The sequence below is a fragment of the Aspergillus foveolatus genome, assembly GCF_047715535.1.
Source record: "Aspergillus foveolatus strain CBS 279.81 unplaced genomic scaffold BDW70scaffold_15, whole genome shotgun sequence".
Taxonomy (NCBI): Eukaryota; Fungi; Ascomycota; class Eurotiomycetes; order Eurotiales; family Aspergillaceae; genus Aspergillus; species Aspergillus foveolatus.
The window spans coordinates 108756-135330 of NW_027396079.1; the positions used below are offsets into that span (position 1 = coordinate 108756).

The 26575-nt window shown below is 51.9% G+C and overlaps 9 protein-coding genes across 9 annotated transcripts; 3 read left to right on the forward strand and 6 right to left on the reverse strand.

Annotated features, from left to right (window-relative positions):
* Nucleotides 1–3202: 3202 nt before the first annotated feature.
* On the reverse strand, nucleotides 3203–6091 carry BDW70DRAFT_149128 (bifunctional SDR family oxidoreductase/M16 family metallopeptidase; the record flags this gene model as incomplete). The annotated part of the gene is made up of 6 exons (XM_073738963.1): nucleotides 3203–3593; nucleotides 3639–4333; nucleotides 4397–4474; nucleotides 4524–4649; nucleotides 4706–4913; nucleotides 5130–6091. 6 exons carry the CDS (start codon nucleotides 6089–6091, stop codon nucleotides 3203–3205), a joined length of 2460 nt encoding a protein of 819 aa, XP_073597396.1.
* Nucleotides 6092–6442: 351 nt separating this feature from the next.
* BDW70DRAFT_133333 (rRNA 2'-O-methyltransferase fibrillarin family protein) lies at nucleotides 6443–8130 on the reverse strand. Its single transcript, XM_073736313.1, has 3 exons — nucleotides 7729–8130; nucleotides 7406–7542; nucleotides 6443–7348 (listed from the first exon to the last, which is right to left on the reverse strand). The coding sequence occupies exons 1-3, from the start codon at nucleotides 7832–7834 to the stop codon at nucleotides 6638–6640; spliced, it is 954 nt and encodes a 317-aa protein (XP_073597397.1). The 5' UTR covers nucleotides 7835–8130; the 3' UTR covers nucleotides 6443–6637.
* Nucleotides 8131–8953: 823 nt separating this feature from the next.
* On the reverse strand, nucleotides 8954–11241 carry BDW70DRAFT_166758 (pyridoxal phosphate-dependent aminotransferase). The gene is made up of 7 exons (XM_073742075.1): nucleotides 10872–11241; nucleotides 10744–10810; nucleotides 10269–10681; nucleotides 10170–10197; nucleotides 9821–10104; nucleotides 9589–9753; nucleotides 8954–9517 (listed from the first exon to the last, which is right to left on the reverse strand). Exons 1-7 carry the CDS (start codon nucleotides 10907–10909, stop codon nucleotides 9175–9177), a joined length of 1338 nt encoding a protein of 445 aa, XP_073597398.1. The 5' UTR covers nucleotides 10910–11241; the 3' UTR covers nucleotides 8954–9174.
* A 926-nt stretch (nucleotides 11242–12167) lies between these two features.
* BDW70DRAFT_158568 (uncharacterized protein) lies at nucleotides 12168–12635 on the forward strand (the record flags this gene model as incomplete). The annotated part of the gene is made up of 2 exons (XM_073740541.1): nucleotides 12168–12190; nucleotides 12260–12635. The coding sequence occupies 2 exons, from the start codon at nucleotides 12168–12170 to the stop codon at nucleotides 12633–12635; spliced, it is 399 nt and encodes a 132-aa protein (XP_073597399.1).
* A 201-nt stretch (nucleotides 12636–12836) lies between these two features.
* BDW70DRAFT_133335 (uncharacterized protein) lies at nucleotides 12837–13520 on the reverse strand. The gene is made up of 2 exons (XM_073736314.1): nucleotides 13380–13520; nucleotides 12837–13326 (listed from the first exon to the last, which is right to left on the reverse strand). The coding sequence occupies exon 2, from the start codon at nucleotides 13223–13225 to the stop codon at nucleotides 12968–12970; it is 258 nt and encodes an 85-aa protein (XP_073597400.1). The 5' UTR covers nucleotides 13226–13326; nucleotides 13380–13520; the 3' UTR covers nucleotides 12837–12967.
* An 832-nt stretch (nucleotides 13521–14352) lies between these two features.
* On the forward strand, nucleotides 14353–15340 carry BDW70DRAFT_25093 (GNAT family N-acetyltransferase). Its single transcript, XM_073743596.1, has 2 exons — nucleotides 14353–14567; nucleotides 14633–15340. The coding sequence occupies exon 2, from the start codon at nucleotides 14672–14674 to the stop codon at nucleotides 15179–15181; it is 510 nt and encodes a 169-aa protein (XP_073597401.1). The 5' UTR covers nucleotides 14353–14567; nucleotides 14633–14671; the 3' UTR covers nucleotides 15182–15340.
* Nucleotides 15076–18270, reverse strand: BDW70DRAFT_25096 (Zn(II)2Cys6 transcription factor). The gene is made up of 5 exons (XM_073743597.1): nucleotides 18096–18270; nucleotides 17756–18025; nucleotides 17610–17690; nucleotides 16841–17520; nucleotides 15076–16786 (listed from the first exon to the last, which is right to left on the reverse strand). Exons 1-5 carry the CDS (start codon nucleotides 18231–18233, stop codon nucleotides 15499–15501), a joined length of 2457 nt encoding a protein of 818 aa, XP_073597402.1. The 5' UTR covers nucleotides 18234–18270; the 3' UTR covers nucleotides 15076–15498.
* A 3149-nt stretch (nucleotides 18271–21419) lies between these two features.
* BDW70DRAFT_158572 (major facilitator superfamily domain-containing protein) lies at nucleotides 21420–23356 on the forward strand (the record flags this gene model as incomplete). Its single annotated transcript, XM_073740542.1, has 10 exons — nucleotides 21420–21686; nucleotides 21738–22051; nucleotides 22105–22136; nucleotides 22188–22374; nucleotides 22430–22548; nucleotides 22626–22702; nucleotides 22762–22829; nucleotides 22900–22982; nucleotides 23093–23124; nucleotides 23186–23356. 10 exons carry the CDS (start codon nucleotides 21420–21422, stop codon nucleotides 23354–23356), a joined length of 1350 nt encoding a protein of 449 aa, XP_073597403.1.
* A 788-nt stretch (nucleotides 23357–24144) lies between these two features.
* On the reverse strand, nucleotides 24145–25241 carry BDW70DRAFT_166766 (pectate lyase family protein; the record flags this gene model as incomplete). Its single annotated transcript, XM_073742076.1, has 3 exons — nucleotides 24145–24573; nucleotides 24623–24867; nucleotides 24935–25241. The coding sequence occupies 3 exons, from the start codon at nucleotides 25239–25241 to the stop codon at nucleotides 24145–24147; spliced, it is 981 nt and encodes a 326-aa protein (XP_073597404.1).
* Between the last annotated feature and the right edge of the window lie 1334 nt (nucleotides 25242–26575).

Sequence of the window (26575 nt, forward strand, 5' to 3'; positions counted from 1 at the left end):
TCAGGGGCCAAACTTCTTCCGTAGGTTATATAGAGCTACATTGACCGAGAATGGTTGCAGTACCGCAATGAGCTGTTGAATGCTTCCGCTCTCCGGGGCTAGATGCTACACAAAGAGGTCAGCATTGCATGAACGAGAACGACTGTACTAGGACGATCAGCGAGGGTGCTCACCAAAGCAATAAATGAAAGCGGCTTTCCCGGATCGTCTTCGTTAATCGGCGGGCCAGAATCAGTCTATTATATGCACGTGCTGGTTGATGTCCTGGTGTTGTTGTTGGAGGTACCAGCCTTGCACCTTTGTCGGGTCCGTTTCCCTTGCAACTTTTGCCAGAGGGTCGAAATGAACGACAACCAGCTCCTGGGTGATTTCTTGGGCTAGAAATGTCAGAGATACCAGATATAATTATTCGACGAGATGAGGAGGGATAGTCTTGTCCCACAAAGAAGACCCTTTAAAAGTACCCGACGCTGAATTTCCAAGCTGGAACTCGCCACTAGTTGCATAGTGTCTCTGATCAAACTCCGCGCAATCTACACAGCTATGGCTTGGACCCGGCAGCAGCTCGTCTGCCAAGGGAATATTTGCAAATTCCTCGTTCGTCAGGTAGTGCAAATCATTTATCGGATAGACTGCGAGACAAGGCCAGTTGAGGCTGTTGGAATTGCTAGGAGAGATGGCATAGCGAGCATCTTCCTGTATCTAGAAGTCCCAATGATATGCAGTATATGCACGTCGTCGTACCATTTGTTGTATGTCTCTTCGGTAATGCCAGTCTCCGGTTTAATCCGGGAGCCCACGTAAAGCAGGCCAGTTCCTGCGCACGGCCACGGCATGATTGCGAAGATAGTATTGGCCTACTCACTAAGAAGCAAACTCGAGTGTTAATGTTGCTGAGGACATTTATATTTGGTCATTATGAGAGAATACTGCCAAGAGGTCGTTTGGGAAAGCCTCGGTAATCGAATATCAAAGAGAGGATGCTAGAGGGATGCTGGAGCAGCCACGTGGATATACAGGTGGAGCACTTATATACCACTCTATCCATCACTCGTTCTAGACGCTGCCAAAGTCTCCTCTCCTGTTGATAGGAATTGCGCAAATTCATCCCTGACTCTGTTTCCCTTGGCTATCATGAAAAACTAGGCTCGATCGTTCGAGAGAACCTTCCTTACAAATCACGGCTGAATCGGCATAACGCCAGTCAACTTGATAAACTAGCAAATAATGCAAGAGAGTGAATCTGAACAGTCGGCCTACTCTCGCTTGTCGTTTTATAGCCGAGGTATACCTTTAACGCCCTCTACCAAGTCCGCAGCAGCCAAATACATACCTCAATCATGCACGACTCTTTCACATCGTAGTCGAGCTTCAGATTACTGTTGAATAATAATGACCGATGTAGAGGTCCACCATGTTTTGGTTCTCTTGGTTAGCAGCATCTGTGCACACGCATTGGATTGTCCCTACTCTGGCCGGTGCCTTCCTTTCGACCTCGATGAGCCTTATATTCATCTCGAACCTCAAGTATTTCTCTGACACATACCATCTTTACACGGCGAGCGCAATGGCAGGACGGTCTGTCGGTCAGCATGTGGCGCCGTAGCTCCGCTAACCACTCGGCCCATGTTTGTTGCGTTGGGAGTTGGGGGTGAAGGGTCTGTTATCACGGGTGCTGGTGCCCTCCTGGCATGTACTCCCTTTGTTTCCTATAGGTATGGGGCTCGCATGCGCGCGAGAAGCAAGTTTGTTTCCGCGCAGGCGATGTCTAGTTTAATACATTAGACATGAATATGACTTGTTATAAATGTCTTGAGCCTACGTGCGTTCTATTTATAACTTCTTTTCCCCTTCGTCGCAACAGCCAAGCTAGTGGCACACTTCGTAGAAAATATGCAATCACTATGAACACCGGCCATAAATAGTAATAACCATATTTAGTACTAATAAAACAGCAAGCGGCAGAACAACTTATAAAATCTTTCGAAGCAGTTCGAGCTTCTTGAGCAGACCTTGACACGACCCGCGGGCTACCCGTGACGGGTCGGGTTTGGGCACACTATCTAAACCTGCGGCTTAGGTATGGGCCCAGACCATGAACCCGTACGGGCTTTTGTGTAACCCGCAGATTGCCAAACAACACAAACATACTGTATAAAATGAATCAGCATTTTTATGCAGAGCATATAGCCTATTGGGAGATCTCATGTAAGATGATTCTTGGCGGTTAAACAGCGAGTTCGCGGGTTTTGGGTACGGGTCCTGACCTTCGATGCAACCCGTGGTTCGGTTTCTGGCCTTGGACCGTCACGGGCTTTGTCATGGTCTATCTTGAGTCTTAATTCTTCCTTCGAGAAAGCCAGGGGTCACGTGAAGGATGGGGGTGCAAAAATAGATCAGAGCTTCCTACCGTTACAATCCGGTTAAAGGGTAAAACAAGATTCTTCACTTCTAGCTGGCAAGCGACGCGAATGCTCCGATTTGACGATCACACTGGTATGACACGTACGCCGGCCCGGAGTGCCTGTAGTAGCTGTCAAAAATAGGATGCTCGGGGACGCACTGCGCGGGGATTGAAGGCATGAGGGTCTCATGTTTATGGCGGTATGGCCAGAGGGAATCCATGTCCAGTTATTGATTCTGGGGCTCTTTCCCAGGCGCTTATTCGGAATATTTGGGCGGATGCATATCATTACTGAAGGTTTCGTCAGCCTGCTAATCGTTGTTAAGGCCGCCAAGGGGCTGTCCTATAAATTTGTGGTTTATGGTGATGCGAAGCGGTTTTTGGCACTATCACGCTACAATCGACTCTAAAAAAGTTGACGGCGAGATGAAGGGATTGGCGTCTATATGTGGTAATTGGATTTAATAGGTTACGAATGCAGTCTCTAAGAGTTACACTGAGTTCCCGCATTAAGCTCCCTCCGCGAGATCCTGCCAGGCACTCTGCGTTACGCAGTGCAGCATCAACCAAAGCAGTTAGCTACCAGGACCGGGTAGAACTGGCAACTTGGCACTACAGAAGAGACACGAATCAAGAACAAAGGAATACATTTTGATATATCAGTGACAGTTGCGTACTGTACAGGACACGCTTCAGCTTCATCCTCCTCGCTCACCGTATCTATCTATTAAATCACCACTCGCAAAACAAGGCATCAGGTCGGCGAAACAAAGGAAACCGCATATTCTAGCTAGGCGTTTAGTAGGCGTTTCGGCTCATGTCCGATCGGATACGGTTGTAATCGAGGACACCCTCGATGCTGCCGACGGCGCTCATGGCGATATCCTGATCCCACAGCTTGCGGTTGGCAAAGTCCATCACGTCCTTCTCGGTGATCTGGCCAATTGTGCGCTCGATGTCCTCAGGGGAGAGACGGCGTCCGGTGGTGATAATCTGGCGACCAATGTCTTCAGCAATGGCGGTGGTACCGTCGAGGGAGAGGAGGATGGAAGCCTTGAGCTGGGCCTTGGCGCGCTCAACCTCGGCCGCGGTGACGTTGAAGGACAGACGAGACCACTCGCGAAGGGCAAAGTGAATAAGGTCGTCAAGACCGGTCATGTTCTCAGAGACAAGGTAGATACCCCAGAGACTGCATAATTAGCGAAGAGCCAATAAAGCGGGACAAGGTGCTTACCCAGTGTCGCTGTAGCTGGTAGAGAAGCTCATGAAGCTGTTGGCAAGGTTGTTGCGCTCAACGAAGGAGCTAAGCTTGCTGCCAAGGTAGGGGGAGTTGCCCATGGCACGGTCCCAGTTGCCGACGATGGCCTGGGCAACAAGGGCAGTGAAGTAGTCGTCGTCCTTCCAGCTGACACCCTCGACGGCAAGAGCGATGTGAGCAGTGGGAAGAGTATCATCACGGATACGGATCTCGGATCCAATGAACTCGGGCTGGCGCTTCTGCTCAGCGGTGAGGGCGGCAAGGGCGGAGGTTGGGGGCTTGCTGGGGAGCGAGCCAAAGTGCTGCTCAGCGAGCTTGACGAGTTGCTCGTGGGGGATACCACCAGCACCAACGAGGACCATGCGGTCAGCAGTGTAGTTGGTCTTGATGTAGTCGGTCAGGTTGTCGCGGGTGATGGTCTGAATGTTCTCCTTGGGGCCGAGGATGGTGCGGCCAAGGGGCTGGTGCTGGTAAGCGGTAGCGTGAAGGTGGTCGAAGACAACTTCCTCCAGCTGCTTGTCAACCTCCTCCTGCTCACGGAGGATCACGTCCCTCTCACGCTCAATGGCAGCGGACTCGAGCTTGGAGTTCTGCAGAATATCGGCGAGAATATCGACGGCCTTGGGGACATCGTTGTTGAAAGACTTGGCGTAGTAGACAGTGTTCTCCCTCTAAAAACATTGTTAGTTTGCAATGACGCAAAACCATTGTTCGTTCCATCAATCCGAGCGTACCGATGTGTAGGCGTTGAGGTGAGCACCCATGTTCTCAATCTCGAGCTCCAGCTGGTGCTGCGAGCGCTTGCTGGTGCCCTATGACCTGTTAGAGATTGTTCAACAGTAGTTTTTTGGAAAAACACACCTTGAAGGCAAGGTGCTCTAGGAAGTGCGCGGTTCCGTTGGTCTTGTCAGTCTCTGCTCGGCTACCGGCATCGATCCAGACGCCGACGGTCGATGTCTGCGCCCATGGCGAGTATTCAGTGGCGATCTATAGTCGTTAGCAAAGCCAGGATACAATCTCAAAGAGCCAATGCGTCGTCGTACCGTGAAACCGTTGGAGAGGGTGGTGGACTGAGTGGTCGACGGGAGAGCGACGGGAGAAGCAAAGCCACGCTTGACGGGCTGGATGGACTTCAGGGCGGCGCGACTGCGCAGAGCCTGGTTGAAGTTGTACGCTAGGCGCCGGGAAGCCATTGTGAGGGATAAATAGTGGATGTGGAGAGAGGGGGAGGTAGAGTAGGGGATGATGAGCCTGCGACCCTGGAGTTGCGAGGTTGAAGTTCGGGAGTCGTCAAATTGTTCGCCAGCCAGTCAGCCAATCACATGACTTGCTTTTCCAAGACCGCTCCGACACTTTCCTATGGCCTAACAGAGCCACCTAGTTTAGACACCACTACATCATTCCGATCAACTACTATCAACAAAGCCTCCATTATTCCAATTCAAGTTGTTCTATTGATATTTCTACTTGAACTGACTAGCATAGTGCCGCACATTCTCAATCATGGAGATATCCTCCGAGAATCCTAAACTCAGTGCTCGGGCCGGGTTAAAGTGCGGCGACCACGTCTGCACAATTCGATCAATATCCGCATCGTATTTCTCCTCAACAAGCGCCCGTTTCTCCTTGCCACCGATTTCCTCCAAGGCATCCAACATCTCTTGCACGCTAACCACAAGACCAGGCAGATTGACAGACCTGGAATCACCAAACGCCTCAGCAGGGACCGTGGCCGCATGGATAAGGTTTTTGACAACCGTATACGGGGAACAGATCCACATCTCTGTGTCCTTGCTAACCGGCAGAATCGCCTTCTCGCCGTGAAATGGCTCTCGGATAATTCCGCTCGCGAAGCTACTCGCCGCTTGCGTTGGTTTCCCGGCTCGTACAGTCACCGTGGGGAGACGGACGGCGCGACCGTCGATGAACCCACGACGAGAGTAGTCGTTGAGTAGCAGTTCGATCATAAGCTTCTGTGTGCCGTAGGATGACGAGGGTACGGGTGGGAAGTTTGTCTCGTCAATCACGAAGCCCTTGGGCGCAAGTCCGTAGACCGCTAGGCTAGAGGTAAAGACGACTTTGACCCCGGGTTGGACGGCGCGGAGCCTGTCGAAGATATACCGAGTTGCGTCGAAGTTGACACGCATTCCAAGCTCGAAGTTGGCCTCGGCGCCGCTGGACATGATTCCATGTAGGAGGTAGATCGTGTCATAGCGGTTGGACGAGGTGAAGAGTTCGTCGACTACTTTCGGTGAAGTAAGATCGGCTTGAATACACTTTGTTCGCGATGCATGTTGCGCTGCAGATGCAGGGATGACGGGGGCCACGACGTCTGCCAGGGTCACAGTCAAATCTGGGGAGCTGGCAAGGAGGGCAGACGCCAGCTCCTGGCCGACGTAGCCGCCTGCGCCGGTAATAAGGACAGACATCTTGGATATCTAACGCGTAAAGGAAGAATTGAAGAGTGGCAGAAGATGACAGACGAATTGCAAAGGCAATGTGCTGGGTTGAGTCTTCCACGGTCTTCTTTAAATACTTAGGTATCCTGCGGGGCATCCCCAGGATTTATCCCCGCTCTGCACCCCTATGGCCACCTAGGTATCCTTCCACTGCGTAGAAAATGGACTGTGATTAGCCGGTGTCAATGAACGTCCCGCAACAATTCCGAAGGCGAATTGGTCGGGCAACAGTCCGACAACCGAGCTGGTGTGATACAGGTTGGGGACCGGCGTAAGTCCGAGATATTGGACTACGGCACATGATTACTCGGATACCAGGCCTTGGAGATTGAAGAGAGAAAATGAATTAACTCCATGCACGTTACATGTCCAGAAACACATCTAAATTCCTGACATTGAACAAAAAGCGAAACAGATCAAGAAAAATCGTAGCACACTCGACGCCAGGACAGAGCACAAGATTAAGACATGAGAAGGAAAAAGAAAAACCGTTATAAAGGACCCTGCTTTTGGCTTTTACGACGAACGATTGTAGATACCAGAGACGATACAGTGGTCTCGCTCGAAGGGCTCCAAAGTCAGCTGCTCCTTGGGCTTGATCTTCTCATCTCTCATCTTCTGGACCTCGCGGGCGAACACAACCTCAGGCTTGGCTGTGCTGTCGATACAGCTGGCCTTGACGGAGATGATGACACCACCGCCAGACTTGAGGAACATGTGGGCGTTCAGGCCGACAATACGGGCCTGGTCAGGCTGGGCAACGTCGGCGAAGATAACGTCGACCATGGGGACGAGCATACGGTAGCGCAGAGGGTGACGGGCGTCCTCAACAATGGGGATGACGTTGGTGCGGTGAGTAGCCATGCCGATCAGGTCACGGCCAGAACGGTGGGAGAATTCGACAGCGTAGACGTTTCCGGTCGGTCCAACGATATCAGCGACGTGACTGACGGATGTACCGCTGGCGGAACCAAGGTAGAGCACCTTGGAGCCGGGGCGCATGTAGATATCATCCAGACCACCGAGAATACCGGCAGCCAGCTTACTACGGAAGGGGTTCCAGACACGGTACTCGGTCTTGGTAACGGCACCATCCTCTCCCGCAGGAGACTCAACAGCAATGCGCTTCTCACCGTAGACAGCCTCGCCGGGAGTCAAGTTCTTGGTGACGAGCAAATCTTCCTTACCACCGCGGGCAACGAAAACACCGGCGTGACGGTGAGGTTCCTAGAGATCCTGGTCAACAAATGCTAGGTTACCATAACAGCCTGGAAATCAACTTACAATGATGACCTTGGCACCACCCTTAGCACCGCCCTTAGCACCACCACGGCCACCGCCGCGACCACCGCGGCCACCACGGCCACCGCGAGGAGCACCACGACCGCCTCCACGACCACGGGGAGCACCGCCGAAGCCACCTGAAGTCAACGAAGAAACGAATTAGCGCCAGTTCGTGAAGGGAACTCTTAAGGATGCCGCGTCGCATTGTAGCTCAAAGATTTCCTAGGCAAAAGCGTCCGTAGACACTGTAGCCAGAGTGAAATACGAAAGCACAGCAAACTAGCATCCTCCAACGTCCCTGTAATTGTAGGTCGGTCACAAACCTCGACCACCACCACGGCCACCAGCGCCGCCACGGGGAGCACCGCGACCACCACCACCACCACGAGGTCCACCGCGACCTCCTCCTCGAGGACCACCGAAAGCCATTATGATATGTGAATTGAGGTTGTGTTGGTAGGTTTATTGAAGATCGGAGCCGTGGGAAGAGGCTACCGCAAGAGCTTTCGAGAAAGGTTCGGACGGTAGAAGGTCACTCGAAAGCGCGATGAGCGTCAGATGGGATGAGGAGACGTCGTTCAGAAAAGGAATCTCGAAAATATCACGCCCGCACTGGCAGTCAATTTTCGGGGATGGCCGTGGAGCTCGTCGTTGTTGCAATCGAGTTTTTTCAACCGACGCTTGGGATCTTTCGAAAATCTGTTGACGCTAGTGCGTTTGTGGAATAGCTCAGTCGAGCTCTGTGGGCTCCTGGTCATGTGACCTTAGACGAGATCCCAAGACGCGCTAGCCACCCGTATGTTTGTTAGCGGGCGTCGAAAACAACCCTCATTGAGGCGTTATTCTGCCAATTTACACCGCCTACTTCGGGGGTATTGGACTGCCGCTTGCGATATAGCGCATACCTCTTCAGGAAAAGCATTGACACCCGCTGCTTTAACAGCCTTCCCCTGCCGCTACAGGTCCCACCGCTTCTCTTCCCTTTTATTTCCTGTCGCGAAGATGTACTGTTCCCCTCTCAAGACTCTGGGTTTCAATGCCGCTGCGTGGTCCTCGTAGCTACCAACAACCCAGGAGATATGTAGCATAAAGACTCGTGTGGGCAGGTTGTCCTGGAAATCGACATCCAGATCCAAGATTTGACTCCATAGAGGGGGCTATTGGGCGAAGTTGTGATATCTCTATCTGCACTCCCAGCTTATGCTCGGTTACAATGATGATAGTTGGGGAGTACAGGAGACGGAAGACGGCTCATAAGATAGGCATCAGGGATTTTACGCACTTGGGTCGTTGAAGGCTGGCTATAATGTCAGGCTGTATGTCATCACAAGAGATTCAGAGATTCACTTGTGATATTAATACTGTTTAGGCGTAGTGGTACAATGGCTTGGGATAGTACCTATAATTACTTGGCATGGTTGTAGAATGTCTGCTGCTCATGAGAACCAGCCGCCTCTTAAATCTCAAGGAATTCGAATGACGCCGGTGCAAGCTGTGAGGGATCAATTCGATTTGGACCATAATATGTACTCCCTCTCCGCTCGCGTAGTAGGAGAGTATGCCGGGTAAGAGTACTCGCTTCCTTTTGAATACTGGCCGCTAAATGTATCTCAACCTCTCAATCCATAATGACCACTAGGCCTGCTCGTGCCCCTATTTGTTTCAAGCCAAGTCCCAGCTGCCAGCGCAGCCGCCCCCAGTCTACTGGCTTAGTGTTTATTTTAGTGCTAACTCCGTACTCCAATCGACTGGCTGGCTCCATTTCACTGTTACGGCTTTATACCCGCCTCGACCTCCGCTCGTACACGCAGAAGGGATTCCTTCAGCCTTTTAAGACCCTCCTCCAACGCCTCCCTGCCAACCGTGAACGTGATCCGGAACCAGTCGGGTTCCTCAGCCATGTACACGTGCCCAGGGGCGATGAGCACACCGTGCTCCATGCAGATATTGCAGATCCTCTGCTCGCGTCGCCGATGCTCGTTAGAGTCTGAGGAGGTAATACTCAACGAAGACGGTTTTTTGCTTGTGCCAGTTGACGCTAACTCCGAGCACGACCTTGGATCTGGGAAAATCAGGTGTTGAAGGTTGATCCAGAAGAAGAGTCCGGCATTCCTAGGTAAGGATTAGTGGTTGGTATAGCTGAAACTGAAACTAACGAGACCATAGAGGCCAGGCTCACTTACATTTCATAGAAGGGTATCCCGCATTCGCGGAAGAAGCGTGCAGCAATTGTGTAGTGATCAGCCATGAGCTCTCGCTTTCTCGCCATGAAGCTCTTCAACCATTGCTTATCCTCCAGCATCCCGGCCCAGACGTCCTGGAGGAGATGCGGCGACCAAGAGAACATACTAGAGCGAAGCGAGCGCCATAATGTTAGTGAAATTCCGTTCTGTTCAATTGGAGGTGTATTCACACCTGATACTAGACATCGCACGGATGATACCCTGGTTGCGTGTGCAAACAATGCCGAGGCGCAAGCCGTTAGCGCAAAAGTCCTTGCTTGCACCGTAGAGCACATGAATCATGGCAGGATCTATGGTATGGGAATTGACAAGATCGAGTGATAGGACTGAAACGAACGGTGTTGCATTTGGTAAAGCTGGGTTTTCGAAGACAGACTGTGCGTAGATCTCGTCGGATATGAAATGGAGGCGGTGCGCGGCGCAGAACAATATGAACTCTTCAATGGTTTCCGGCGGCTAGGAACATCGATCAGCTTTTTCTGGACTGCACTGCGGTATGGGGCTAAGGTCACAGAACGGACATAGCATCTTCCCAGCGGGTTATGGGGGCTGGATGTTGCGAACTGTCAGTTGCTTCGCTGAGATTGACGGCGAGCGCGAGATGAATATTAGATACTAACTTTGAAATTAAGAGGGCACGGACAGCAATACCACTATCTTGAGCTCTTTCAAATGCAGCCTTCAGCGCCTTCCGATTTACGTCTGGACGGAAGAGATCATCCAGCGACGAGTACCCATCGACGCCCGTATATGAAACCGGGACCACGTGGGCATTACTCCGGTTCAGGAGGTCAACCTGAAATCCATTGTAGAGCGGCTGTGGAATCAGAATTCCATCGCCATCGTTGCAAATGCACCATGCCAGGGCGTCAATGCCACTTGCCAGGCCGGGTGTAACGAAAATGTCGTTTGCTGTGATGGGCTGACAGGCGCGAAAGGCCTGGTTCAAGAACTCAGCAGCAACGCCCCGAAGACGGCGCGAGCCTCGGGGGCCTGTGCTGTAGGTGAGGTGTTGAAGAGGTAAGACATTGATCTGGTTCCGTGTTAATAGGTAAGCCCTGGAAGAAAGGTCTTGGTAGTATCTGTAGGACTCACCTGTGACTTTATGGACTCGGCGATATCCTCATGCATAAGACTATTCTCGGCAAGACGGAGGTTGACCCTTTGTTTCAAGTCAGTCCATATAAGCGATTCATGCAGGTCTGCTCTCGTGGTTCACTCACGTCCCGGTCGGATTGGAAGGGGACCATGGGTTACCCATTGACTGTTCTCTGGGGCCCTAGACATCCCCATGAACAGAGTTGTGAGCGGCTCGTTTCGACAGGTGATAATCTGCCATGCTTGCTTGGTGCATATGTGATCCCCGCCTTGTGCTGGTGAGAAGTAGTTGAGAGCCTGAGGCTTTATATGCGGAGTGTGGAGTGTGGAGCACTAGGCACTTAGGGCCAAGTCGCCTAGGGTTCCTAGCCCGTATAAACTAAAAGCAGGGCTTCCTGCGTTTCCATTCTCGGTCTTGAACACCATTATGGACAACATGGAGACGGCTAGCGGGCCATTTCCCCAAGATATGTCGCTGAGACAGGTGGATTGTCGTCATGATCGTTTGCACCGGGAGCGTCTGCCATCCGAAGCATGAAGTATCACTGACTGAATCAAGACATGCGCCAGTTCGATCTACTCAGCTACCTACGAGCAAATGACTGCTGAATTCAGCACTCCATCACTCCTCCAACTGCTGGACTGTCTTCATGTTGGGCATCGGCTTAGTCCGTTACTGACCGGCCCGCTGAGTGAGCACTACGGCTGCAGGCCTTTCTACTTAGGTAACTGGACGATGTTCATCATTTGCATCATCCCATCGGCCATCGAACAAATATCAAGACCCTCATTGTTGGCCGGTTCTCCAAGGTTTCGCAAGAGGTACTTTCCTCTCTGTTGCAGGAGACACGACAGGGGATGTCTTTGTGAAGGATGAGATCCAGAAGCCGATGGCGGTTGTCTCGCTGGCGCCATTTAATAGTCCGTCTCTGGGACCTGTGCTTGGAGAATCATCAACTACCACACGCAGTGGAGGTGGACGTACTATTTCGTCATGATCTAGTCTGGGGTTTGTTGGTTTTGATTGTGCTTTCTGTGCCAGAGACTCGGGTTCATATCAAGGCCAGTCATGAGTCGGAATCTGAGCCTATAAGGTCGTACTAATATCGCAAAGGTGGCTGATAATCAGGCCTATCGACTTCTCTCTAGACATTTCAGATGCTGCTTCTAGAGCCCATGTGCCTCTGTCTAGACCTTTATTCGGCCATCCTTCTTGGAACCTTCTACCTCTTTTTGGGCGCCTTTCCTCTTGTCTTCAAGACAACATACGATATGAGCATTTGGCAAGTTTGCTTGCATTCTTCGGTATCATCAGGTGAAGAGGGGAAACCCAGCCCTCATTCACAACGCGCTGCGGAAAAGCAAATCATTTTCGAGTATTTTGTGCTACGGTCGCGCTTTGCAACGGGGTACTGAACGCCATGGAGGTCTTCGCCAGTTTGTTGTACGTAACGGGCTCCTATTCATCTCATGAATGTCTTTCTCTGACGTTGGATGAACTAACGCGACCCAGTTTTCAGGAAGTTCAAGGCCTCTCCGCCCTACAATCATCCGCCCGCATCCTGCCTAGTCTCGTCGCCGGCGTTCTGATGAACATAATGGTAGACCAATTCGTACACCGAATTCCCTCATTTTTGATCGTCACCGCAGCCTCCACCGACTGCGCCAGGTCACCCTTACTCATGGCCCTTGTCCACCCCCTCACGCCATACTGGGCCAACGCCTTTGTCGCCCAAGTGCTGCAACCCATTAGCTTCGGTGCACTCTATACAGTCGGTCTGACTGTCATTACCGATACCTTTGCGAAAGACACGCAGGCCTTGGCTGGTGCAGTGTTCAACACAGCCTTGGGGTTTGGCAATGCTCTTGGACTCGCGGCCTTTCATTGAGCGTCGTTTCGAAACCGTCGGATAACAGGAACAGAGGGAAGCAGGAATTGGTGGAGAGATATCATGCCAGTTTTTGGATCATGCTTGGGTCTATGGTCGTCTGCGCGGTATTAGGGTTCTTGGGCTGCCGAGGGTTAGCAAGGTCGGTCTGAAACAGAATTAGTTTGAGGATGTCTATCTTCCGACGTGACAACAAATGGTCTTTGATTGGACCAGCAAGTCTACCCTGACGTCTCTGCAGGTGCCTCGAGCAAGCAATCGTATCTATACATGCTGCACACTGGTATTTAGAGCCGGAGCAATACAACAATTGATTGACGGGCCCCCTCCATTCAAAAAATCCTTTCGAACTTCACACGACCCCTCTGCACATAACACTTATCCCCAGGTCGAACCTCCCGAAGTACCAGCGCATCCTTACTCGCGAAACTAGCCTGATGCTGGCCATTTACATCCGAGATGCTGCACGAAGCACCCTCGAATGCCATAATCATGTGCTCGCGGATCTCGAATCTATAGACCGAAACGTCCTCCCATTGTCCTTGCATTGCCTTGATTCCGGTGGTAGCATCCGCGGTCATGTTGTACATCCAGAGGTATCGCGTCGTTGTCGACGTTGTGGAGTTAGAGACCGCAGTAGTACGCGCGGCACTGTACGCACTGGCGGCTAAGGCGGGTCACAAAACACGGTCTGGAGGTTTGTCAGTAAACTTGGAGAATTCGAAGAGCAAACGACAGACAAACTGTACTGGACTTGTATAAGGACAGCGAGTGCCTCGTTGGCAGATAATGCTCCCCCTAGATTCAGGACTGCGAGAAGACAAGGATACCCAAGTGAAATCTTGATGCTGGCGTCTCTGGTGGAGGCCACACCGCGTGGCGGGGTAGTTCGAGAGGACAGGGGTGTGCTCGCCAACCGGCAAAGGTACTGACTGGTCCGGGTCAGATCTTCATCTCTCATGAAAAGATTGAATGCCCATAATAGTGGGAGTGGTGAGTGGCAGCCCTAACCGCCCGGTCTCAATCACAACTTGCAGTTGTAGACCCGTATTCTCCTTGATCTTAATGACTCTTGGGTTCGCCATCTCAAATCTGGGCATGGCCAATTGGTCCTTTCTGCTTTGCGGCGCCTGCTACCATTACAGAGGGCGGCTCCGAATAGTTCAAGCACCGTCTTCCGTTGCTATGTCTAGCATAGGCCGTCAATCCTCTGTCGGCCTACCGTCCATGATATGTTCTTCGTATTCAATTGTCATTCTTTGCTGGGTAGTGATAAGAGAGGACCCGGTGCCAGGTCTGAGTATCCATGTATGTCTGATTGAGGGCACTCTGCGAGTGAACGTCTTCATAGTCTAATCAGAAGGACTGCGCTGTTACTGAGACATATCAATAAGAGCCTTCTCTGAAAACGGCCGCAAACCGGTAAATGAAAACTCACTGTCAATCAACCTGCCAATTTGGCTGTTAGGCACCATATATATTTCCCCGTCTCTGGGATGGAGAATTTTGGCTCAGCTTCCATGAGATACCTCAATCAATGGCCTGTGCTGGATAGAGGCCATCCAGCAGCGCTTATGAGCCCATTGTGATTCATTTTGATGCCATTTGATCTCAACCCTAGATACTGAGTGGCGTTGTAGAATTTTTTGATGCATTGAGAGCACTTGTCTTGGTTCGTCTTGATTAACAAGAGAAATCACACGCTTCTGCAGCTCGGCGAAATAAATCGATGAGTAGCAGCAAATGCTCCTGCAATGTTTCGCTCGTATATTTAAATAGTGCCGTATTTCCCCACTTTTCCCTAGCGGATCCTTTTCTGCATGCCCCTCTTCTTCTTTCCTGGAGCCTCGAAAGCTGCACCTTTCTTCGCCTATCATTCCGTGCCCTGGAGAGGTAGCTCCTGGCTCTCCAATCAGACCTGAAAGCTCGCAAGTACACTGCAGATTCCCTGCGACCACGATCGGCCATTTGCACTATTTACTGACGTACATTCGCAGACTACCACAATCAGACCATATCTCCAATTACAGCCGGCAATGGCCCCCACACCAGCAGCAGTCTGGCGCAACCTAACCGCATCCGACATCGACAACCTCATGCACGTCGCAAACACCATCCATCCAGACCTACCAGAACGCGCTGCCATCTTCACTGAGCGCGTCGCCCTCTACCCGGAAGGGTGTCTGGCTCTCGTTAACGAATCCGGCAAGCTGCACGGCTACGCCATCTCACATCCAATCCGACATCACCAGCCGCCAGCACTAGATACCCTGCTAGGTGAGATCCCCGTTGATGCGAGTGAGTACTATATCCACGATGTTGCGGTCCTGCCGGGACTGAGGGGGCAGGGTCTTGCTGCGCATGGAATAGGCCGCCTTCTAGAGGTTGCGGCTGCGAAGGGGTTCTCGAGGACCTGTTTGGTGTCAGTCTATGGCACGGAGACTTTCTGGGGGCGCTTCGGGTTCAGACCGGCGGTGGTTGAGGAGGAATTGAAGGAGAAGCTAAGGGGGTATGGTGACGGGGCTGTTTACCTTACCCGGGAGTGAGCAAGGTGGAAGATTTCCTAGCTTTTATTTTATATCTGATGTTTAGTTTCAGCCTAGAAGGCGGCACTGTTACAGCTTGTTGGGCTCTGACAGTTGCGACATATAAATCATATAATGAGATAAATTTATTTCACCCGTGGCTATTCTCAAGTCATTCGCTCGACGATTCAGTCTGGTTCGTCTGAACTTTAGAATGGCATCTTATAACCTAAGTTTTTTGGGCGCGGGGTGGGATCAATATGTGACCTTCCCACGAAAAGACATAGGAAAGAATATGCCCAGCCGCGACGGACAGACGCTGTGAAACTTCAGCCCGCCTACAACCTGTACTCTTTAAATGACAACAAGGCTGGGTCAACGAAAGGAACCTGATCCTGCTCATAGCCGCTCTCGGACCCCGTAACGTCGGGGCCCCAGTGCGCAAAATCCCCCTGCAGCTTCAGGGAGTCCAGACAGAAACTGCCCATATCCAAATCTGCAAGCCTCGAAGCCTCTTGTTTCGCCATCAAGACGGACGCCACGCCTTGTAGATCAAACCCGTTCGTGCGCGCGATGGTGCTGAAAAGCCTCTGGCCGATATGGAACGCGCGCTTCGAGCTGGGGTCTTGCTTGGCCATACTGTGCAGCCAGAGGAGGATCTTTTTTGATGCGTCGCGAACCGCATCGATCCCCTCTCCTTCTCTTGCTACGCCCTCCCGCACGCCTGACGTGCTCCGCACCGGCACCTGGCCGACGGAAAGTTGGATAAGCAAGACCGTCAATGCGCGCATGATAGAGTGCAATAAACACCACCACGAGGTCACTTTCGAAATCCATTTCATGTCTGGCTGGTCGGGAAGAACAGAGACAAGAGCAAGAGCGAAATGGACACAAGATTTGGCCGTATCGTCCCCGAACCGAGACCGAGAGGTTTGGGCATTCGTCCCCATCTGCATCTCTGGATAGGTAAGACACGGACGGGTCAATACAACCTGGGAACTATAGTAGGCTAAGGCGAGACCGGTTCTTTCGCGACAGTGGCTCGCGAAGTCCGGCATCTCACCAGAGCTTTGGCGGCGAGCGCTGGCATTGTGGGTAGTGAAAGCGAATGCTGGCTGAAGGCTAGACAGCCACGACTTGAGTTTTCCCCTGTAAAAAGTAATATTGCCCTCGACACTGTCATTGGCGGTGGTTAAACCGTAAATGGATCTTGAGGCTGCTTGCATGATGACGGAAAGGTCAACGAGATGGAAGAAGTAGAGAGACTGGCGCGGGCGAATGGTCACGAACAACTGGTCCCTCGCGTCCAGTTCGGAGTCGGTCGCGTGCACAGTCCACTGGAGCTTGCATTCACGCGCGGCGGGCGCTTTCAGCAATTCTTCTACTCCTGAGAGTTGGAATTGGGCCTCGTCGAATGGCAGCGGTAAACGCACAGACATGGATTGACTGTCGATGCACGGCGGCCGACCAGTCATGCCTGAAAGGACATGCTCCAGGTTGAAGATAGACCACCAGATCCGCGTTCGCGTCTCCTTCGACACGGGGTCTATCTGGTCCCCGTCCGCCCAGAGATTCAGACCCATAGAGATAGCCGAGCGTGCGGCACGGCCATTAGTCTGCCATGATCTATCCAGGTCAGACGTTACTGTTCATTAAAAGACAAATAGGGGGACCGCTTACTGGTTGACTTGACCTGAGGCCAGATAGTAGATCGCTAGCAGGACTTCAACCTGGACCTGCTGTAAGCCTGCATAGCTAGTGCGCGTAGTAGGAGTACTGGCTAGAGCGAGTGCCCGCGATAAGTTGACGCGATCATCGACGTCCCGTCCAGAATCCGGCTCTGTTTCTTGGTAGTACCTGGAGCCCAACGCCAGTATCAGGTTGAGGACAGCAAGCCATTTTCGCGACGGCTGAGCTGCAGAGAAGGTATAAGCCTGTTCAAATTGAATAATAAATAACGATTTATTGACAACTGGAAACGAAGGATAGACCGCCTCGAAAAAAAAGCCGACCAGGGTTGTCGCCCAGGGCTTCGGCGGCAACGACCTTGGATCGGTGGGAATTGTTTCGGGTAGCTGAATATAGTCCAAATGGTAGTTCATCGCCGCGGCGGAATCATCAATATTGGGCCAGCATTGTTGCCCTTTATGCATAGTCAAGCTGTTGACCTTATCACCTAGTTCTTGCAGCCAAGCAATCTCCGAGGAGCTGCCAATATAGCCTGTAGCTCTACTGGCTTCGCTGCGGTTAGGATCCACGGTCAGGAACTCGCCCTGGCCCGAGGTCCCCACGGGGATGAAAGAGGGCGTTGGAAAGGTAGGAGGCGTGCACCAACTGGAATCGGGCAGTCCAGGAGCAGACTGTTTTGGACCAGGAGATTCGTATCAACTTGATTTCTTTACTAGAAGGCAAAGAGTAACATTCGAAACACGAAACATGGTCCACATACCATGTGCCCGTCAGTGGCGAAGTCATCCCCTGTACCTTCAGAGGTTCGCCTCTCGCCATCGACGCATGGAATGTCCGAGAGCTAGAAACTGCGTTAGCACTGCGACAACGATAATGGCACTCCAGCTCTGCGAAGGCTCTACATACCTGCTCGATGCCTGCAAGCATACCATCCTGAATCGCAGGGCCTGAGGCTGAGGCGGTGCGAAAGTCCGCGGCAGTGGCAAGGAGATAGTCGAGCTGCGTTTTGTCGCCGGCCTTGAACACTTCAAGGATCCTGTCTAGATGCTGCTGCACTGTTTTGAGCTCCTGCTCTGTACGTCTGAGTGCATTCTTTCTGCGTCGGTCATGCTCGACCAAGAATACGCAGGTGCGATTGGTTGCAGCGCAGTTGTCACATGGCTGGGACCCCCGACACTACCAAACGGACGTACCATGTCAACCACTTAACCCTCTTGTGACGGGAGGAAATTTTCGTTCTGCTTACTTTAATTTTCCGCGTTTTGCATGCCGTGCATGCGTTTGACCGTTTCGAGATCCGGGGAATAGGGCGAGGCGGGCCAAGAGAATGAGAAAGCGGCAATGGGGCAAGAGTCCGTGGCGGCGCATGAAAGTCTGACGTCATGCTTGAACGCGTTGAAGCGATCAAAGATCGAGGTGGGCAAGAGGTTGATGCGTTGAACAAGCTGGGCGGCTCCCTTGCACTGCGATTGTGTAGATGAGAGCACAGTAATGACGTCAGCGGCTGCCCTGGCTTGGTCCAGGCGCCACGGATATTATGTAATCTTTGGGCATACCCGATTCTTCTGCATGAACATTTTTACAGCTTAACGTGACCTCGCTAGACTCAACGAGACTTGATTTCAGGCCCTGAGCCTGGGGTCGCAGAGGTGCCAGGGCATTTCGAGGAAGGGGCGTGGCGCCGCCTGGTGAATACGGGCATTTGGACAATCGACAAAGTCAGCGTGGTCAAGCTAGGGCTGGAGTAGACACTTTGTGCTTTATGCAAGCGACCAGAGTTGATTGGCCCACGGGTTCATCCTAGCTTTGTCAGCAGTATCTTCATGCTTAGTTATGCCGTCGATATGCTTCGGGCAGCAACTGACAAAGATGGAGTTTGTCTGTGTTTGACGAGATATCAGACATAGACAGACATATGGACGAAAGGATTAATAAGGACCAAGGTTTGGGGAGATGTAGTCTCGACTTGATATCTATAATCACTACGAGGCTAGAAGACAAAAGATCCGTCACCAGCGGCAGGCAGCCACTAATACCTTTCTGTGGATACGCATAAACGCTCAAAGCGGAAAGGGCAGAAGTAAAACTGTATCAACTACGAACGTAGCCTACTAAGGATCGGACGCCATATGACAATTGGCTATCTTCTTTAATCTCTTGATACGATACATTGAGGGGTCAGCCCTCAGGGGTTGGGGATCATGGCCAAGCCACAATATCACATGGCGTACGCCAGCCAGCAGTCTTATCCTGTACACCTTGTGTACAGAATGAGCATCACATGACATTTCCAAATTGACAACCAGAATAAAAGCCCTTACTAATAAGGGTTGACCCTTTTTGGTGTAGTGGCAAAATCTCACACAAATCAACCTTGCATATCTGCTTCCCGGCGGCTGCCAGAGCGAAGTACATATAGTCTCAAACATATAGTCTCAAGGTGGAATGTGGAGACCGGGTCACCATGATGTTCTTTATGGTCTATAGTTGATATTCGCAGATTTGAGGATCGTATAGGCCATGCCCTTTCCGTGTCCATCTTGCTAGGCTCACTGGCATCGTCACCGTGACTGGAAGTATTACTTGTCGACGAGCTGGGCTATAAGAAGCAGATTACTAAAGACATAAAATGGGGAAGAGAAAAATAAACGATAAGAAAGGCTCGATTGGAAACGTTTACAACTGCGCTATATTCCTGTGAGAAGTTCCACTGACCCGCTCTTCCAGAGCGGCGAGCTGTTTGAGGATGCTTCCACCAGGCCGACAAGTTAGTTATAGGTCCGGATAATAAGCTAGGTCCTGATGGCCTGAAGAACAGCTCGTCGGACGAGCAAGCTCTATATCTCCATAGCCAATTCTCCATTGACTTATTCTACGGCATTGCAAAAGAGCATCCCGACGTACAAGGAACAAGCATAAACTAGCTTGCAGTCTGAGAGATAGTGGATGCTTGGTAATAAAGTCTAATTGCAACGTTTGTGCTGCAGTCAGCGCTACTAAGCCCAGTCTCTGGTGGCTGCCAGCTCACTATCCGGACACGCTATAGGGCTATCAAGGAAAGCAGCCTCTGGCACTCTAGCTCGTCATGAAGTGACATGATTGGCTTTGTAAGTCTGATATGCAAAGTGCTAAGAAAACCGCAAGTTGAGGTACGACATGCCTGGTTCGACCAAGTCTGTACCCAGAGGAACAACCTCTGGATCGCCGGCTGCCCCGGCGGCGACCAAAAGGGGCGTAAAGTGCTATTATACAGTCAGTTCGAGTCAAGGACCCTTGCTTTTTATTCGACGATCGCGTACCTCGACAGTGGGATGGGAACGCCTGAACTCATAGAGGGCCTCCAACTTCAGCAGAGCCTTCTTTCGCTCCCTCCCGTCATTCTTCGTCACTGCTGCTCTCGGGTGAGTGTCGAAGCTTCTGCACTCGGACAGGACTTTGGCCCGGACGGCCTCTCTCTCCTCGTCTCCGGGAGTTTTGGCAATCTCCTGGATGGAGGCGAAGGAGTGAACAGCCATACCGGAACCCAAAATGAGAAACCCCTTCGCGGCTGGGTGGATCAATTAGCAGAGTCTTTCACAGACGAGCCACACCTACCGCAACGAGTGTAGAGCCTCCCCCAAACGGATCTGGCTCTCGAGATCATAGCCATGAAACGTCGGGATCTGGACCAAGGGGATATCCAACGGTCTACCTTCCGGAAACATGACCTTGAATGGAAGCCAGACGCCATGATCAACTCCTCTTTCCACGCGCTTGGCTTTGATTCCTGCCTGGCGCAGGTGCTGCCATAACTGCACTGCCAGATCAGGTGCGTCCTGGTGCGGCCAATCATATTCGTAGACAAAGGGCCTAGAGTCGTGGAAGTCGTTGACAAAGTCGTGCTTTGAGACTCGTCAGCAAGCTGGAATCCAAGTACTAGGTATACTCGCCTGGATATATGTCTTCTTTTTAACATTCACTGTCCATGCTTTCAGCGCGAACTCTACGGTGCTGTTGCCTTTTGTCTGCCCACGAAACTCACCTTCAATCGCGCCCGGTCCATGGTTCTAGCCTGCTTCAACGTGGCCACTAAAGGTCACAATGGCTTCTGGACGCGGGGACAGCGATAAGATCTCCTCACCGAGTTCTCGCAAGTTGGCGCGGGCGGATGGGAGAACAGGCCTGTCATCAAAAAGCAGGCCGACGCCCGCATGGCCGATAAAATAAACCGGAAGAGGCTGACTGGGCTCAACGGAGGAAGGCATCTTGCGGTTCTGGGAGCCAACTGAGGTGCCAAACAGGTCATGAATGCCTATCTCAGCGATACGGGAGACGGGCTGATGGTGTGTATGGGGCCATATATGGCGTCAACCCTAGCTGCCAGATAGATGCTGCCAACAACATCCTACCCCAATATTCCGTCATCCGTCATGAACTCCTGCACGAGTTCAGAGTCTAACATTTCACGTGGAAGTATCTTTACTTTCACTATCACTATAACAATGGCAGTCGGGTACTCCCATTACGGGCGTTCTGATGACAAGAAGGCAGACGCCCTCAGTATCGATCCTCCAGAAGAAGCACAAGAGGCATGCTCTCCCAGCACATCGACAAGAATGGTCAACAATTCTTCATTACATGCAGGCCGGCAGAGGATGCCCGCATCGTCCGCAAACTGGACTTTCTCTTCCTTCCAATCTTTTCCCTGATGTTCACCTGGATGGCGATTGATCGCACCAATGTCTCGGGCGTCCTGACGTCGACCTTCCTCAACGACACATCCATGACCCACGATCAAGCCAATACCGGCGTCTCTCTGCTCTGGTTCGGGATTGTCTTGCTGGAAATCCCGTCTAACGTACGTATCGAAGCCCTCCCTCCTCCGTCTCAGATCTAACCGTTCCTCAAGATCGTCCTCCACCGCGTGGGCCCCCACTACTGGATCCCCGGCCAAGTCATTGTCTGGGTTCTTGTCGAGGTGCTGCAGTGCCGAGTCACTGACGCAAGTGGCTGGTATGCGGCTCGACTGTTCCTAGGCCTTGCCGAGAGCGGATTCATTCCTAACGGGCTGTACACTTTGTCAAGGTGGTACGCGCCTGATGAGCTGACGAAGCGCACGGCTGCTTTTTTTCCTGGGCCCATCTGTCTCCGCGGCTTTTGGGTCGTTGATCTCGGCGGGTGCTTTGACTTTGCATGGCAGGGAGGCTTGAGGGGATGGCAGTGGTCAGTAGTTTCCCTCGGAGGGGAGAATGCTGCTAACGGAGCCTTTGCGGTAGGATATTCATCATCTGTGGCGTCTCTACCATAGGTCGGCCTCCACCGTGTCCCGGGCATATACGTCCCAGCTAACGTGCAACAGCCGTGGGTCTCTTGGCCTTTGCCCTAGTGCCCAAGTCACCCTACCACACAGGTGAGCTGTTTGGCGGCCTCTTCCACCTCGGGGGCTGGCTCAGTGAACACGAAGCGGACATTCTCGTTGCACGGCAGGCGCGGAGAGCAGACCATCAGGCCGCCGGATCAACCCTCAACATCAGCTGGAAAGACATGTGCGGTCCATCCTCCTTCTCTGTACCTTACATGTCAGGCTAAACCGCCCGTCAGAACCTCTGTTCTCCTCCACTGGTCCACCTGGCCGTCCCTCATCACCTGTTCCTCTAGCCTACAATGCGTCGGCGGCCTCAGCACCTGGCACACCACGATCATCAAATCGCTCGGCTTCAGTAGCATCTGCGCGAACCTGCTTATGCACTGGGGAGCCTGCTGGCCGGGATCTTTGGTGTTGCGCTGTCGGCAGCAGTCGACCGGTATAACCGTTTTGGGTATGCGATCCTCTTCGTCGGCGTGTGGACACTCGCCGGGTTGATTGCGCTTTATGTATGGTGTTCTCGTTTTCCTGTCGTTGTCGGCTACGAGTGCTAATATACGAATTCAAGCGTCTCCCAGTCCATTCGGAAAGTTCGTGGTCGTTTTATGTGGCTTACCTGGTGGCTCAGGCAGCACCGTAAGTCGGACGCTCCGTGCCCTGGAATCTAAGATGAAGACGAAGAGCGTTAATCAACCATGTCTTTTAGGTCCTGGCAGCCGATTAATGTTACCTGGCTATCGCACAACTTTGAGATGCACCAGAAACGTGCGGTGGCGTACGCAACTTACAGTGAGTGGCCATTGCTCACACCTCTGCTAGCCCTAGCCATCCATCTAGCTGTTTCTTACTTCGACACCATTCAAATGCTGATAATGTCATCAGTCGGATGTTCTAATTAGGCGGCACGTACGGGAACCAAGTATTCAGAGCAGTTCGTCCCTTACCATCTCCCTCGTACTCAGCGATATCCCCATCTAACTCAGACCCAACAGAGCGACGCCCGTCTCTACAAGACCGCCTGGACTGTGTGTATCTCTCTGGGCGCGGTGTGGCTTGCTGTAACCATGCTCCAGATCCTTGAGTTTCGGTGGGTGAACCGACTGTCTGCGAAGACTCTGAACCCAGAGTCTCAGGCGGAATTGGAGGGACGCACAAATACCTAGAGTAAAGGGCGCAGGTATCGGTACTATTGGTGAGACTCAGCTTGGCGAGCGTCCAGGCTCACAGCGCGGCACCGAAGCCTTAAGGACCAAAAAGGAAAAAAAAAAAAAAAAATAAAGCCGTCAAGCTTCAGCATAGATTTGGGAGAGATTACACTTGGTAAACAATAGATACATATGTACTTGTCTGGCTTACCTATCGCGGAAGTTAGCAAGTAACTCCAGTTAAGATATGCGTAAGATCGATTATCTAGTATATTGAGTCTCCCGTCGGCTAGTAATCCTGTTCCATACCTGAAGAATAGAATATCGCCGTATACGCTACGTACGTTGCTTGCAAAGCCAACAGGGTTATGGCACTACGCAGTGTCAAACCCTAAACCATACATGATGAGCTCGCCTTGCTTCTATGGCAGAAGGAGTAAAGAGAGTATATAATGAACACAAGAACAAGAACAAGGCGTTTCTCTCTCCCTCATATTGTCGCCGGACCTTGGATTAGTTCATAAGATGTCTAAGCTAGTCACCGTTGCAACAAGTACCCGGTACCATATTGATACATTAATTCAAACGATTCATTCAGATTGATCAACTCAGAGCACTACAAATGTCCACTGATGTTGGCCATCTAGTCTGGAAGATCCAGCACGAACTACCTAATAGGAGATGAACATGTTATAGTCCTAAACAGCACTAAGAGCAAATCCTGCAAACCTGCAGCCCATTACGCTAGTGCCCCAGCCCAGACGGTCCATCCAAGCCTGCATGGCGTAATGCGCTCGCTCAATGGCTTACAATTTCTGTCCCGCTGTACCCGGAATCACGCTCGCAACCTGCCCAGATCCCAGCGCAGTAATGGCCGAATAAGGCAAGGAGCTAGGCGTTAGGGTTCCCTCGGGCACCGAGTTACTCGAGCCGCCCAGGTCAACATCGTCTACGACCGCATACCCGGTGTAGTCTGAGTCGGCGAAGAAGATCGCTCTGTCGGGGCAGTTGTGAAACGCGGAGGACTGGATCAGCACCTGTGCGTCCATGCGGCAGTTCACGCCCGTGTCAATCAGGCTGTCCCAGTAGTTGTTGATGATGTGCACTGTGGCGAACCGGATCAGTGGTGCACGGCTGTACACATTGTACCAGTAGTTGTTGGCGTAGGTGACGTGCAGATGGCCCAGGTCCTCGTCTTCATTGCTGTCGGAGTGGCCGATGAGGGAACCTTTCCACTGCTCATCGTTAGTAGTCTTGGGGCAGAAAGGGCTTGGGGAGACGGACGTGGTCGTGGAAGTAAGTGTTCGAGACAGTGATCCATTCCGCGCCGTGGCTGATATCGACCAGTCCGTCCAAGTCATCCTTGCCGCCGCTGAGGTCTCCAGAGAGGTCGCAGTGGTCGACCCAGACATTGGAGGAGGCATCAATGCCAATGGCATCGCCGTTGTCTGCATCGACCTTGCTGATCTTCAAGTTTCGCATGATGACATTGCTGACGCGGCGAATGTAGAAGCCGATACCGGTAATAGCTACGCCCAGGTCAACAAAGTCCACGATCCTAATTTTGACCTTTTTAGCTGGAAAGAGAAGACATACAACTACCCGACTCTCCAAAGATCGTCTTGTCTGAGGCCACGCGGATCTTGGCACTGCCTGAAATAGACCCAGACACGATGATCGTCAACGGCCCATCGCTCTCGGCGGCTTCAGTCAGATCGGCCAGATTGGTCACGGTCACGGTGTCACCGGCCGCACCACCGGTAGTGCCACCGTTCTGTGTGCAGTAGCCGATCGGGCAGCTTTCTGAGGCCTGGCGGCGGGTCAACTCATGCCGGGCGTTGAGGTCCGGCGTAGGGGAGGCAATGGCCACAGCGGCCAGCAGGAAGAGAGGGATGAACCTCATTGTGCAGCTGAGAAACTATTAGCCGAAGTAGTAGATCGCAAGAGACTGCAAGAAAGTGCGTTGAACTGTATTGCATTCCTCTTCCTGGTGAACCCTCCAGGAGGGTTTTATAGACGATCCCGGGCCCAGTAAGCGGCGTTGACCATCTCGGCACTTGTATACTCCGAGTATAGAATGATTAGAATGATACAGCTTCCTGAAGAAGTTTCCCCAGGCCAAGAAATGCACCCCATGTTTCCCCTCGAATCGCATGCAGCCTCCAACCCAACCATCCCGATTCAGCACGGGAGGAGCCGCGAGCGCGGTCAGAAGAAGGCGCGCCGAGCGTCCGCATTAAATGAAGGCGCAGGAGCGAATAATTTCATTGGAGTGAAAAGCATTTCCGTCGTTTCATCATCCGGCAAAGCTGGCAATGATCGGCTGCTTCCGATTCCAATGGAACGAACCCTGAATGACAGGGCGGCAGTGGTGCATGATCAGGAAGCTCAGGGTCCAAGAGGTGGATTCTGCAGGGTGCATAGCTGAAAAAAGGGTACTATATACGGTCATGCTTGATTTATGGAAAAATATTGTTTTACGGAGAGAATTATCGAGGAAGGTGGAGGAGCACCCTACCACTGGATAGGAGTTGGAAACGTATCCGCCTACGAGTAGGCAGCCTACTTCATGGCTCTTCTGCTTTGGCCTTGTATCTTTCTGAACTGATATCAGATGCTGCATCGCCTTCTCAGCTGGATGTCTTGTATCCGTTAGTTTGTCCAGCTACAGGTCGCCATACCGCTGGTTGTGCGGCCACTGTATGAAGCTTGTCCTCCATGTATTAGAAGAATAAAAGATAACAAACAAATGGAACAGATAAAAAATAACGAAAGAAAAAAAAAATAGAATAGAATAGAATAGAATAAAGGAGAAATTAGTAAAAATGATCGGAAGATGAATAAAAGATGAAGACAAGATAGACAAGGTTTATGCCATGTTGAGAGGCTACACAGAGCATTACATTTAGTTCATGGGTCTGTTTACAACATCAGATGCTGCTAGGTACCCCAGTGTAGACGCCAAAGTGCACCGATCACCAGGATTGTCTGCGACGACTTGATCCCAGGTATTTCTTGGAGTCATCAAAGGGTCGCAACTCCTCGAGATAGCGTCTGTATGGATGATGCCTCCTATCTTGAACAGCGACTGTTAAATATTGCGGGCACGTCACCAGCTACACAGCGGCTGCATAAAGCCTTCCTGGATACCGGTAGAAGCCTGGCTGTTTCGAGCCGTCTGGTTCTTCACCCAGAAGGCAGTCGGCAGAGACCCCTACCAAGATCAGAGCAATGCCA